The sequence below is a fragment of the Plectropomus leopardus genome, chromosome 20 (assembly GCF_008729295.1).
Source record: "Plectropomus leopardus isolate mb chromosome 20, YSFRI_Pleo_2.0, whole genome shotgun sequence".
NCBI classification, from domain to species: domain Eukaryota; kingdom Metazoa; phylum Chordata; class Actinopteri; order Perciformes; family Serranidae; genus Plectropomus; species Plectropomus leopardus.
The window spans coordinates 10167116-10181724 of record NC_056482.1 but is presented as its reverse complement, the minus strand read 5'-3'; the positions used below and the strand labels follow the sequence as shown (position 1 = coordinate 10181724).

At 40.3% G+C, this 14609-nt stretch overlaps 1 protein-coding gene across 5 annotated transcripts in view; it reads left to right on the top strand.

Annotated features, from left to right (window-relative positions):
• Window positions 1-14609, top strand: part of nedd4l (NEDD4 like E3 ubiquitin protein ligase) — a 58229-nt gene that overhangs the window by 22241 nt on the left and 21379 nt on the right. For 2 of the 5 annotated variants that reach the window (XM_042509807.1, XM_042509802.1), the window contains 9 exons: window positions 2940-2990; window positions 5183-5244; window positions 5926-6028; window positions 7022-7176; window positions 8039-8174; window positions 8277-8465; window positions 9643-9720; window positions 11409-11468; window positions 13565-13702. In XM_042509807.1, coding sequence (XP_042365741.1) covers window positions 2940-2990; window positions 5183-5244; window positions 5926-6028; window positions 7022-7176; window positions 8039-8174; window positions 8277-8465; window positions 9643-9720; window positions 11409-11468; window positions 13565-13702 — 972 coding nt within the window. Of the gene's footprint in view, window positions 1-2172; window positions 2209-2939; window positions 2991-5182; window positions 5245-5925; window positions 6029-7021; window positions 7177-8038; window positions 8175-8276; window positions 8466-9642; window positions 9721-11408; window positions 11469-13564; window positions 13703-14609 lie in introns of all 5 variants that reach the window. The other 3 variants (XM_042509805.1, XM_042509803.1, XM_042509804.1) reach the window with 3 other exon arrangements.

The window sequence follows — 14609 nt, the reverse complement described above, 5'->3', positions numbered from 1 at the left end:
ATATATCCAAATGTATTATTTTATTTATGATTTGTATTAATCTAAATCTAAATAGTCACTAATGTGGTCAAAAACAGTCACACACGCCACACAACAGACATACACACAACATACACACAAACATACACACACACATACAAACACACACACACACACATATTACAACACATCTTACCATACACACACACGCACAGACAAACATACACACCACATGCACACACACACGCCACACGGACTTTCAAGCTGTGAAATTGTTTTTAAGCACAATTACCTCCTTTACATGCACCTTATTATTATTATTATATTATTATTATACTTTATTCACCTATATACTGTATATACACAAATATTTAAATTATCTTTATTTTGATTTCTATTTTTTCTCTCCTTCTTACTTTCATCTTTACCTTATTGCTTGTCATGCTGCTCTGTGTGCCTTGAATTGCCCCCTGGGGAAGTTTTTTGAATTTGAATTTGAATTTGAAATAAATGTAGTGGAGTGAAAAGTACAATATCTGCCTCAAAATTGTAGTGGAGTAGAAGTATGAAGTAGCATAAAATGGAAATACTTGCGTAAAGTACAAGTAACCCAAAATTATGCTTAAGTACAGTACTTACTTGTATTCCATCATTGTCTGTGGATCACCAATGAAACTGGTTCTGGAAAGAAATGTTACAGTTGAATTTATTAAAATGTCCTCAAATTAAATTGCATTTACCCCATCTGTATTGGGGAGACATCTCAGAGACGCATGGATAAACCTCCAAACTACCTGCACGCAACTAGAAGTATTTGAGAGGTTAATGTTTTGGGTGAACTGACCTGTTTGTGTATATTCTCCAACTGTTTTTATCTAGTTTTAAAATCTTTCATCTGCCCTTTTGACTCTTCGTCCCTCTTCCGCCTCCTCTTGGTCGTTACCCTCCCTCTCGGAGTGTAACCTGGCCCTGGGAGGCAGCTGCAGGCTCAACTGTGACCCTTTGATGACTCTGCAATTATATCCCCTTGCATACATATACCCACAGCTTAAAATGCTTGTTATTGTTTAGGACAGAAGGTAACAGCCATGTGTCCAAGGAGTACACTTGTCCCATGGGATACTGCCATCTCCACATGACTGTCTCATAGGTTAAAAGTGACAGCGCCACTATGTTTTTTAGGCGTTCCAGGTGAAGATTAAATGCTCAGCAGAACTGGAAGTCTTAGCTGGTTAGAAAAATCTCTGCAGCATTCATTATAATTATAAACTTTTTTAAGTTACAAAAAAATCACATTGTAGGTGACAGGTCAACAGGCGTTAAAGAGTGTAATATGATACATTCATTCTCATGCTGTGGTCCAGGTTGCTTTTGTTGCCGTCTCTTATTTAAAAAGGAAGCTTAATGATTCACTGTTTGTAATTACTTAGGAGTTACGCAAGAAGTAAATTAATTGTGTAGCTGGTTTGGGAAATGAAAGCAGATACAGCTGCGACTTACACAGCAGTGACTCTGGCTTTTCCAAGAAGAGATTGCTTTAAACTGTGCATGTCTGCTTGTGAGTGTGTGTTTTTATGTGTGTGTGTGTGTATGTGTGTGTGAAAGAGTACACATGCATTCACAAGTGTCCGTTTACGTGGCTGTGCAGTAATAACTCAGTGTTTGTTTTTATGTGACTCATTTGTAACCTTTCACCATTGGATTCCAGGTCTTTTAACTGTGATGGGAGCCCAGTGAACTCACTTCCCACCACTGCTTTTGCTTTTTTTTTTCTTCAGATGATCAGAATAAGTCGGTGTGATCGCTGTATACTTAAACCTTTTACCTCCTTAAGTATTTCCTGTTTTTACTGCATAATTTAATTTTTTAAAGTGCTGAACTGCATTTGATGAGATTTAAGGAAGTGTTAAGGATGAAAAAAGTGGTTTGCAATGTCTTTTTACACACCTTTTCTCTTAAGCTCAAAGCAAAGTTAAAAAGAGAACACAAATATAATTAAATTTAATTGTCAATATGCAGCATTCTGCACATTTAAAGTTTACACAACCAACGGGTGTATCATAACTTCAACTGAGACCAATAGAAGTGCCACGCATTGTCTCTACTCCGCTTTTCCTGTCAAACCAGTGTTTACACACAAACATCATTGTTAGTTAATGCCTGCTGTCTAAATCAGTTGTGTCCCACACACAGGCTGCTTCCAAGAATGGCCTGTTTCATCTCACACAGGTAATCATAGCTCCCACTGGGGGCTGCTGCTGCTGTGCAGCTCAACCATCCGTCAATCTCCCCCTTTTCCTCTCAGTCTGCATTAATTACAACAAATGGATGGACAAATCTCCGGGCTTCTTAATTCTGAAACACAAACCTACCCTGGTTCTTCCCCGTTGTCACCTCTATCCTTCTCTCCCTCTGTTTGGCTGACTTGGCTTCAGTCTGGTGGCAGTGGGTGTTGTTTTTCCTCGCTGGGTTCACGGGTTCTTCTCCTATGAAATGACACCAAAGGCTTGTCCATAAATAAAACCTGAAACTGAGCCTTTTGCAATGGACACTTGTGGAAATCTGATTGGCAGAGAAGATAATTGTTGATTGATAAGCGATAACAAACTAGAGCAAATATTGTGCATTGATTAAAATAATATGAGGTAGAAATAGCTCAAATGTAATTGCATTTCTATCTGAGATTTTCAGATCGCTGCGAGTGTTCGTAAAAAAGGCTCAAGGTTATTTCTGGATGAGGCCACACATGAAATGAAAATCTTTGTCTCTTGACACTGTCTGTGACAAATAAACACAAAATGCTGCTGGACCTTATGGTGCGCTCGGAATTTCACCTCAACATTGTGTTTTTCTTCCCCTCTCCTCCCCTGCTGGAAATTTTGGTATTCCCTGACACAGTCAAGAAACTGCTACTTCTAAAATTACTCTGCTGAAAGTGACCCTCTCTTTTTCTTTCCCAGACCAGAGATGATTTCCTGGGACAGGTTGATGTTCCTCTCAGTCATTTGCCGGTGAGTTATTTGCATCTGTGTGTGCGGCCAGACTGACTGTTACAACACTGTTTTGAATACTCAGCTGTTTCTTATCTTCAATTTTGCTCTGACTGATTAACCTCTGTGAAGGTCAGGCAGAGAGTGTGTGTGTGTGTGTGTGTGTGTGTGTGTGTGTCTTCAGTGTGAGAAAGTGCTAACTTCACAAGTAGCGCGTTGTTGTGATCAAACAACAAGCTCTTTGTTAGAAATGGAGAGCGGGCTGTCTGGAATATAAACAAGAGGTGACTGGCCTGAGGGCGGGCTACCCTCAGATTTAATGGAAAAAGCTACACTTGTCAAATTCACTCACAGTTACTGGAAACTGCGGATTGCTGGGAGATAAACGGCTTTAAAAACATGCAGAAACAGTGCATGCTGCTTGGGAGTTTTTACAGATTATGTTTGATGTAAGAGAACAGGATCTGCAATTTCAAACCAATAGATGTACAAATCACCTCCTTTACTCAGCTGAGAAGCGTGCTGTCAGAGCGGCTCTCTGGAGTTGTAGTTGTGAACCTTAAAAGCATGTCAGTAAAAGGTGTTGGGGTTAATTATTAATGGCCTGCTTGACTCCCATCGGTCCAGGAAAATTAGCAGCAGATAAAAGCTTCAGCTGAGTCATGTTGAGAGATGAAGTCAGTGGATGGGATAGAGTGAATATTTGGTCCTGATGCAGCCAGTGTTGAAAATTGTATTTGAGCCATTAAACCAGAGATGCCAGAAGGGCCAAAAATTAATGTAGATGGAGTGGTGTGGGCTGGTATATGCAATTACATTACATTACAACATATCAAATGTAATAACATCTCAAAACAATGAAAACACTACCCTTTAATCTGCTAAACAGTAGTTTTACTGATTTTGCAGAGGTGATTGTTTAAAGCATTTAACATCCATCTGCTTGTTTTTGGAAGCAATAACATATTTAAAGTCTTCACACTGTTCATTTTGTAGTGAAGGCAGTTTTACAGAACAGCCACTCTCTCTTTGAAAATCAGACTAAATTATTGAAAATAATCTGCTGTCGAATTTATTTCTGTTAAAAAATAAAAAGTGTCCTTACAAATTTTTCAAAGTTTTCTTCTATCAGTGCGCCACTTTATTACATTACATCTGTCTTGACTGGCTGAACCAAAACCATGTCTACGTAAGATACACACCATATGTAAGGGAAGAGAGATTCCATAATTCTCTGTAGATAAGCCGTAGTATTTTAATATTGAAGCTTAAAAGCACTTTGCTTCATTGCCATAAAACTTGGATTATGTCATTTTTAGTTGCATAAAGTTTAAGTTTCTTAGTCATTACAGTTAGGAATTTGCTGCGTTTTCAAAATAAGAGGAGAAAAGCATGAACTTGCCAATCCATGGCAGGACAGGCCAAATTGGGCAGCTTTGTAAGCAAATACAGTAGTATGAATAATCTGCTTCAAAGCTTATACAGATGGTTTGATCTGTTTGATGTGTGTTTTCATTCAGTAGTTCTGTGGCTGACTACATGTTGTAGGAAGTCTTATTCATAGTTACTGGACATTGCTTTAGTCATCACCTTTGTTTTCTGTACTTGCTTGTCCTCTTTTACTTTTCATTCATACGGTCAGCTGTGTTGACTCATCTGAAGCAAACTGGTAGCTACATTTGCCTTGTGGAAGCTTGAAGTTATTCATATCTTTTTTTTTATGCACCTCACAGCATGAAATCATGTGCCAGCTCATGTGCATAGCCCTGTTTTGCACAAGTCACATATGAGATGGAGTACATGTTGCTTCAGGCTTTTAACAGCAGTGTTTTTAAACACTCCTTTTGATTTGTTTTTTCATAAAACCCAACATCAATTCTTAACGTCTAAAATGTGAAGGACAGCTTGGTCCCAGCTGCTTCACCACATCTCAAAATATTATTTTTGCTAGTTTTGAAAGCAGTTTGTGGTGAGCAGCCAGTATGGACTGGTTTAGCCCCTTTAGAGAGCACTGGGAGATTGCTGTGAATTACAAAAGACCTTTCTGCTGTTCAATATGTAACAGGAGAAGCTCACTATTGCACAATGATCCAGTGCCGAGGGATCCAGCTGAGCTGTAAACTCCTGACTCTGATATTTTGACACTGTCTGACATGTATTTGCTTTTGTGTTAAATTGATTTCTGTCAACAAATGCCTGCTTTTAATTTGCAGACAGAGGACCCGGCTATGGAGCGGCCATACACATTTAAAGACTTCCTGTTGCGACCCAGAAGGTCAGTTTCTGCTTGAGGTGACTGACAGGATGCAGGATTCCCACAGGTCTTTGAATATATGAGCCCTTAGTGTGAACACGGCATAACACAGCAAAATTGAGACGTGTTCACACATTAAAGCCTCTCGCTCTTTTAATTGGTATCTGTGAGCTTCTGTAAAGCCTGGTAGTTCTCTTTAGAAAAGTTCCCGTAGTGACTGTGATGTATATGACTCTATGAGATCTCAAACTATTTCATGTTGGGTCCTTTAAATTTAAGGAATTGGCCCTGGAAAGTCCTTGAAAAGTTCTCGAATTTGATGGTCAAGAAGATGTGGGAACCCTCAGGATGTGACAGTAAACAGTGAAACTGGAAACAATTAATGTAACTTCTAAGGTTAAATTGTGTCTGATTTTCCCATATTAGCAAGTGGAATAGACATTAACAGATTATCAAACTCACAGCGATTTTAGTCATGCTTTTCAACACTCGGACTGGTGTCGTGTCTCCAGAGAGCAGTAAGTCCATGTGACAGTCAGTTGAATACTTAAGGTGAAAAACCATCTGGTGCTAATAGGCAGTTTGGAAACTCCCCTGCATTTCTAAGCATCGGCCTACTAGGATTAGCCTGAGGGTGCGGGCCACCTGGTTTTGATGTGCTCTTTCCAAGTGGGTCCATTTTTGCTGATGTTATCCCTCTAGTCACAAGTCCAGGGTGAAGGGTTACCTGCGTCTGAAGATGGCCTATCTGCCCAAACAAGGAGGACCCGAGGAGGAGGCTGGAGACATGAGGGAGGAGGCTGAGGTAAGGTCTTGGCTACAGACTTTGTTGAAAGTTCATTTAAACTGCTGACTTAGCATAACTTAAGGCAAGCTTTTATCATATTTTTCATAATAACCTGAAGCCAAACCAGAATCCAGTTTTATTCCTTCCTTCCACACAAAGAAAACACAGCTCTAAGCTTCAAGATGAAAGTGAGCGTCCCAATTTGGACCAATAGAAATGTGAGAGTGTTTTTCGCTGAGAGTGAGAGAAGAAAGGATGGCTCTTCTTTTTATTATTTTCTCTAAGAATTTGGGCAGCATCTTGCTGCCAGAATCTGGTCTGAAAGTCTTTTCCAGGTCAGGGTATGGAAAAACCATTTACAATACTGCCTGTTATTTAGAGAAATAAGAGCTTCTCCTCTTTTACTTTATTAGTGTGCTTGTATGTGTGTTCAAGGATTTCTTGCGGATTGTAAAAGAGTACTAGAAAGGTGCTGGACATTTTCAGACAGTGAAAGGCCTCACAGATAAGGTGACTTTAGCAGGCAAAGTACAAAAACTTAAATGCCACTTCCCGCTCTCACTGTAAAAAAAATCTAATTTTCACTTTCTACTTCTGCATACTGACCTCTTAAATGAAATGTGTTATGAAAGCTTATGTTTTGTCATGATTACTTCTCTGCCAACTTATCCCAAAAGAGAGTGCTCATAGGTGTCAATGCTGGCAGCGATGATGATGCACGTTAGTTCACTCTCGAATCCTGTGTTTGGATCATGTGGTTGAAGATATCCCACCCAGCCGGCAGCTTGTCAGGCAAAAACAAACACCAGTAAATGCTAACAGAAACATCTGAAACCACAACTCAGTAACAAGTTTAAACCAACCACAAGTGCATTCATCATCATTAATGTGTTTCCATGTGTTCATGTGTGTGTGACGAGCTGTCAGCTCACTGGGATATCTGTGGCCTCGGGGCTACCAGTGACTTACTCATTCTGCCTCACGTCAACAAATCTAAACTTTGGCTCTCAGGGATGGGATGAGTCTGCGGACTCAGGCTCGCAGCGACCCCAGCAGCTGGTTCCTCCACTGCCTCCAGGCTGGGAAGAGAAGGTGGACAACCTGGGACGCACCTACTATGTCAACCACAACAACCGCAGTACACAGTGGAAACGGCCCTCCAACATGTACGCTAAATTACTGTCCACTCTGTATTTTTATCACTTATATGAGAAAATCTTAGTTTAGTTTAACATAGATCTGGGCAGTACTTTTTTCAAAAGTATACATTTTATTAAATCCATGTATGTGAGGGATTATTTTCTGTTTTCTCATCTGTCTAAAGCATTTTGGTTTAAATCTGGTTTAATCTAATGTTGATGTTGACATTTCCCAGGCCTGGAATAGTTATGGAATTAGTAGAAATCATTGAAAGTTTTTTAAAAAAAAATCATGGAAATGTGTTGTGTATAATAAATTAAGGTTTGGTAGATAATATTTTTTTTTAAATTTTTTGGGGTGCATTTTTCTTTTGGCAATTTTTATAGAAACTTTATAATTTTTAATTTTTTAATTTTCTTTTAGAAAACTTAAAAATTGAAGGCATTTTTTTCTAAAATTTTTTAAAAGCATGTTCTTCATTTTCAAATCTCTGATTTTGAATTGAATTTGAATCTTATATGTTTAAAAAACGCCTAGTATATGGGGCAAGAAAAAAAAACTTTTTGAGTCCTTTAAAAGTCATGGAAAAGTCTTGAAATTTTGTCCATGACAATGTATGGGAACCCTGGAATTTACTTTAAAAAATCTCTATTTTTTAAAGTCACTTGTAACTAAAGCATATCAATATAAATATAGTCAAGTAAGATAAAACATTTCTCTCTGAAATGTAGTGTAGTAGAAGTATGAAGTGGTATGAAAAGAAAAGACTCAATTAAAGTACCAGTACCTCAAACAGAATTGGTACAGTAATTGTTTAAATTAACATTACATAGTAGTAGCTCCACCACTAACATTTTCATTTGTATCATAAAACTTGTTCTCCTTCAGGGAAGTGATTGCAGAGACTGAGAGTGACAATCAACAGCGGCAGATCAATCAGGAGGCACACCGTGTTTTCCGTTCGAGACGCCACATCAGTGAAGACCTAGAGAACGAGCATCTGGAGCCCAGGGACATGGACAATGTGAGAGAGCAGAATATAAACATGCATACAGCATACTGAGCCACCGCTGCCTCAAGTGATAACGTCACTAAAATATTATTATTGTTTCATGGTTCCCTGCAGTCCTGGGAGCTCATCACTGAAGAGGATCCTAACGACAGCCTGGCCCAGTCGCTGCCCGGCCCCTCCTCCATCCTGACACCACAACTACCACAGACTCCTGTCACCCAGGAGTTCTCTGAAGATTTAAATCTGAGGCTGTCGCTCACTCCTGATACCAACGGCGAAGTGCCAGGGCCCAGCTCTGCTCTGGTGAGAATGCACTTTCCAGGAGTCAAAACCTAAATCAATTCACATTTGAATTACTTAAAGGACCAGTGTGTACAATTTAGGGGGATATATTGGCATAAATGTAATATAATATAATACGTATGCTTTCTTTAGTGTATAATCATCTGAAAATAAGAATAGTTTTAGTTTTATCCTTCTGACTTTAGAATGAGCTGTTTATATTTACATATGGAGCGAGTCTCTAATTTATGGACATTGACATGTTGCACCCGTGGATGTGCTCAGAAAACCTGGATACAGCATGGAGGCGAGGCTCCATTCATTCCAATGAGAGCTGCTCAGTCGCGCATAAAGCAAAAAACACTATTTCCATGATATGGGAATACCTGAATTTTCTATCATTGGGCCCGCAGAGCATGCACACAAGAGACTTGCAGTCGCTGAACATGGCCAAGTGCGCCTGAGCAGGTAACTTCCACGAGCGCAGCACCTGACTTCTGATGCAGCACTTCGCTAACTGGTTGGCGATTAAGTAGTTTCCTTTAAACTTTCCAAATGTTATTGAACAGAATGGATTAAATCTTTATAGTAAAGTAAGTCATTTCTCAGAGGTTTGTGCTCACAGAAATGTATCCACTGATTTACAGACATCTCTTTGCCACTGTAAGGCAACGGGAAAAGTCTTTCTAGGCCCCATAGCATCAGGTCACTGATGTGGAATCTGTATTACCTTTTTTGGCCTCTATGTAAAATTGGCTTCATACTCTGGCACCCTTCCTGGGGGCTTTGCTGCACCACCATGTTTCTACAGTTGCTCAGAACGGTCAATCCAAACACTGGCTCCAGATATTGCCATTCGCTTTTTGGCGTCGGTCACTGTGAGTAAGAAACCCAACTGCAATAAGCAGCGCTGGAGTTACACTGTTTGTAACATGAAAGTGCTTTATTCAGTATTTCTAGCGGTAAAAATCTCCAGATCCGTTTGTTTTGGAGAGGAAGAGATCTCTGTGGATAATTCGACTTCTGATAAACGCAGGAATTCTAGCTGGGAGAAGTTTTAGGTGGTTGTCACCCTAAATTTTACACACTTCACCTTTAATGGTGTGAACGTAGGCAGCTCTTGTGACATCAGAGTGTTAGGCAGTGCTAGCAATTATATTTTTCCCTTTCTTTTCCCTGCTTACTTGTTTTTCAACAGAGCCAGCTGTCAAGCAGACTCCGATCCTCAAGTATGACGGATGGTGTCAGTGATCAAGCCCAGGCTCCACCTCTCATGGTACATATTTCTTTACATTTTCCTCCATCTTCCTCTCTTTTTACTCCTCGACATGCCTCAGTGCTGTGGGCGTACCACACATCAAATCTCTGCTTGTCCTTGCACTTCAAATTTCCCCTCGCTCGTACCAGGCTCGTACATGCTTCCTCCTCACCTTTCCTTCCTGCTCTCTATGCTTCTTCGATTTTACCGTTCCTTCCTTTCTTCTCGCCTCTGTAGGATTACCACACCTCTTCCTCCCTCTCCTCTCCCACCACGACTCTCTGCTCTTTGTGATTCACTTGCAGCTCTGTTTGATGTATTGTAGAAATGTTGGCAGTACAGCCATGCGCCGGCAGATTGACCATTCCAGTAGAAACCATTGGGCGAGTTAGATTGAGGGCAGCTCCAAATCACATCAAACGCTCCCCAGAGTCCTGAGTCATAGCATCAGTGGGGATTCAGCTCGAACAAACTGTCACAAGATCTGAGTCAGATGTTTGTCACACAGCTGAGTCACAGCAGTGAGCTTGTCGAGCCAAGGAAAGTACAGATGCTGAAGTCAGCCTTTTCCCTTGAATGCCAAGTCTCTATAGACTGGATAACAGTAGGTTCATTAAGTAGCCATCAGAGGGGAAATATAATCAGGATGTGTTAGAGTGAGGACTTAGAGAAGGTTAGTTACAGTTAGACAGTTCCTAATGATATTAAATGTGCACACATCAAGGAATAAGATCCTGTGTGTCATGCTTTTGCTACACAGACAACACTTGTTCGTAGAAACGAGTCATTATTGGTTCTGGTCTTGGGATTTGTTGACAGTAATGCAAATATTGAAAAATGCCAAAGGTTTTTTTTTAGGTCATTATTTAGTGTTATAGGCTTTGTAGTGATGCAAATCATTTTGTTGACAGTCTTCCATGTTATGTAGTTTAGATTAAGCAGAACAACATCCAGTGTCTTTGAACATTGTCGCCTGACCTACACCGATATTCTCACTATTCTTATGGCACGTCTTTTGGATTGCTTGGATGAAACTACACTTTCTATTTTTGTTTTCTTTCTGCATTTGATCATTTTCTTCCAGTTCATGTCTGAGATTCAACCTCATTTTTGTGAACTTTCCTCAAACTTCAGCACAGTGATTCACTTTCACTGCTCTCGCATTTTCTGGACACAAAACACTGTTTTCTTTTACTGGTGTTATTGTATCTTAAAGATTATTTTCCACTTGGGTTGAGATTAAAGATGCTGCTATGGCTGAGGATTAAACTTTCTCTTCAGGGAAACAAATCAGTGTTTTCCCTCCAGCAGGGAAATGCAAGCTTCTGCTGCTCAGCCTGTCTTTTTCTTTGTCTCATTATAAAAGATGATTTACTGACACTTACTGACAGCACACTGCCTGAAGTTTCCCTAACCTACATTTTGTGTGATCGTGTCAACCAATCACAACTTGCAGTTACTGTGCAAATTAATTGTGCTCCTTCCTGCAACCTGTCAACCTCACAGCTCGTATGCTTCAGTGGATGGATCTCCCCACTTTCTGTCACTCCTCACCTCCTTTGAGAATCAATTCCCCCCTTGGTGCATCCAGTTTTTCCTCACTCAACCTTCACTACTGCCTAAGCACCCCCCCTGCCCCATTACTTCCATTGAAAACATAACATACTGTGAACTAAAGATCATCTTCCCCTGTTGTCTACCACCAGCAGGGTTCCCAGACCAGAAGAACGAGAGCTCAAACAGTCTCAGGTGGTGAAGAGTCTATGGTAATATCTCAGTTTATATACAGTTTAAGCCCTGTCAGTCGTTTACCTTTTAGCTCTCAGACACCACATAGCATCAGCTCTTTGTGTTCCCGAACTAGCTTTGTGAATCACTTGAATACAATCATACATTTTGGTAAAAAAAAAAAAACAGGTGATAACTTTTTCTTATATTATGACAGATTTCCATGAAATAAAATGCATAACAAATGATATGCAAATATTATTTCTGAAATGGACTGAAGAAGCTTCATGAAAAAGGATATGATCAGCTGGTGAAGCCATCTATAGTCTAATGAATCTGCCTTGATTAGTTCTGTTAATGGTGGTTATGGAGCGCTGAAGAGCCTGTTTAGACCAGCAGTTGCACCAAAGTTGCTGTAAATATCTCCTGTAATATTGGTGTGTGTGTGTGTGTGTGTGTGTGTGTGTGTGTGTGTGTGTGTGTGTGCGTGCGTGCGTGCGTGCGTGCGTGCGTGCGTGCGTGCGTGCGTGAACATGTGTGTTGCAGCCTGGTAGTCAATATTAAGTAATGCCACTGATCAGCAACTGATAACAAGACAAAGCAGCATTATAAAATATGCTCAAAAGGGACCTGAAAGAGTCATTTTAATATTGAATGTCTGCCCATACAGAGTCCTATCAGATACTTGAATTCACTTAAATGTTAATAACATCTGTTTCTGACACAGTGATGTAACAGCTGTAGACCATGGGGTTATCTCCAGGTCTGAAAAGTAAAACCAATCCTTTCGTCCAAATAGGGTCTATTCTGGTTCTAAATAACCAAGATGGCGACAGCCAAAATGCCAAACCACTGGCTTCAGACCCTTGTCCACAAACCAGTGGATGACGTCACAGTGGCTATGTCGTCTTCTTTTATACAGTTCATCAATCTGACGCACCTTATTACACATGAGCTATACTTTGTCCAAATACTGGAGGTCCTGATGAAAAATTCTTCATATGAATGAAAGTTTAACTGGAGAATTCGACTCCTCAAATTGGGGTGTCTGCAGGTCCTTAAAGAGTCTAAAAATTTCTTTAGAGGTTTAAAAATGAGGCTTTCTAAGCCATTAAATAGTCTTAAATTTGAATTTGTGAGGTCTTAATTGCCACAATTTTATTCATCCGTCTCTTTCTTAACGTGAGTTACGTTTTTTTGCATGAAAGTCCACATTTCTGATGATACAGATCGTTAAACCTACCACTCAACCCAATACTGTCTTTTTACTTTATACTTGAACTCACCTGTTGGCAAAATGTAGATTAACCTGACTCACTCTAATAACCATATTTCTACATAAAACCTACCTATGTTGCACAGGTCTGCATACTACTGCCTTAACTATTACCTGCAATGCTTAAATGAGAAAATTATTTGTCCAAAAATCAGTCTTAAAGTTGGTGTAAAATGATCTTGAAAAGGTCTTTGGAAGCATTATTTAGTGTCTGATAGCTGTAGACACAAGTGACATGACATGAGAAGATGTATCGCTCTGTTGTATTTTTTTGAAGCTACAAAAACACTCATGTTTCTACTGATGGGTTTTTTACCTTTATGAACTCAGGGCTGCAATGCTGGCAGCCCGAGGGGGACAAATGCAGCAGTAATGAAAGGATGAGCTTATGATCGGATATATTCTAGCAACGCTGATCCATTAAAAAGTGCTATCTTTGGTTAGGCATTTCTAAAAAATCACCACAGTTTATGTTGTGATCGTTTGGTTGTCCATTTAAGTCATCTTCATGCTACAAATGGTTAATAGTTCACTCAGCACAGAAGTAATGATCCACTACTTTTCCCATTTGATTTTTATTTTAGTACGACTGTTTTTTGGTGGGTTTTTTTTTTTTTGGGCGAGGTTCACGTCGCCTACTTTTCCATCAGAGTTAAGAATCTTCTTTTGTTGCGTGTTGTTCTCAAACTGTTTCTGTCGCTGTGCTGTGCAGCAAAGGAAAAAGGAAAGGAAAAGATGTAAAGCCCTTGTGTTGACAGAAACTTTGATATTAATATTTGATCCCTCCACATGTCCTCACACAAACCAGCCTGTACTGATTAGTTGTCTTTGCTTTGCTCTCTCTCCACACTTGGCCAGTCTCCCTCATCGACTGCTTACGCCTTGACCACCCCTGGCCTGCCCCCTGGATGGGAGGAGAGGAAGGACGCCAAGGGAAGAACTTATTACGTCAACCATAACAACCGCACCACTACCTGGACTAGGCCAATTGTGCAGGTACAGCAGGTCTGAAAGCTGAGCCGGACTCTGTGCATGGGACTGGGCCTTTCCTCTCGGCCCCTGTCACGGCGAGGCCTGTGTGTCGGACCTCTTCCTTTATCCCCCCTGTGTTTCTCCTCTGTGTAGCTGTAAAGAATGACGGAAAGAGATGCAGTTTTGCAACCTCAAAGTCTCCTTCTCTGTCTTTCTCTCTATCTGGTTTCCTCTTCTGTCCAACATTATTGTGTGTCTTCCTCCTCTTGTCTAGCATTTTGTTTCACACTTTGGATGAAGTGCAGCTCTGTATTGGTCACGCCTTTCTAAACCCTGGCATGGAACTGCAACCACCACGTTTCTCTCCCTTTGCCCATTTCTACCCTGTTTTTCCACTTGTCTTCCTCCCCTGTCTTTTTGTCTGCAAATGTGGCAGCTCCACATAGTGAGCACAGGGAGCGACCGCTACATGGGACTGGGTGGATGTTTAATGCCTTTCTTTTTTGAAATCCACCCTTTCACTTCTGCTTCCATCAGAACACCGCCAGTTGTAACAGACATGTTTATCTGTTGTCTTCCATCACATAGGCTTCTCATTCTCTGATTCTTATCTGTTTTTTGTTGTTACTCAGAAGGAGTGGACACTGCCAAATGATTTACATAACAACAGCATTGCTCTGTTTTTGGTACATAGTGCTGGCCCATTGTCATGGATAGTTACGGAATGGGCCTATTGGGCACAGAGCCAGGGACCCCCTTGGCCCTCAAGTGGAAAATCTCACTCAAATTAACATGTATTAAAATGAATACAAATACACTCAAAAAGACCACAAAGAGACACAAAATGACAACAAAGAGACTCAAGATGACCAAAAAGAGACAAAAAGACTAGCCTTGGTAAGATAATACTGATGACGTGAGTTCAACACTC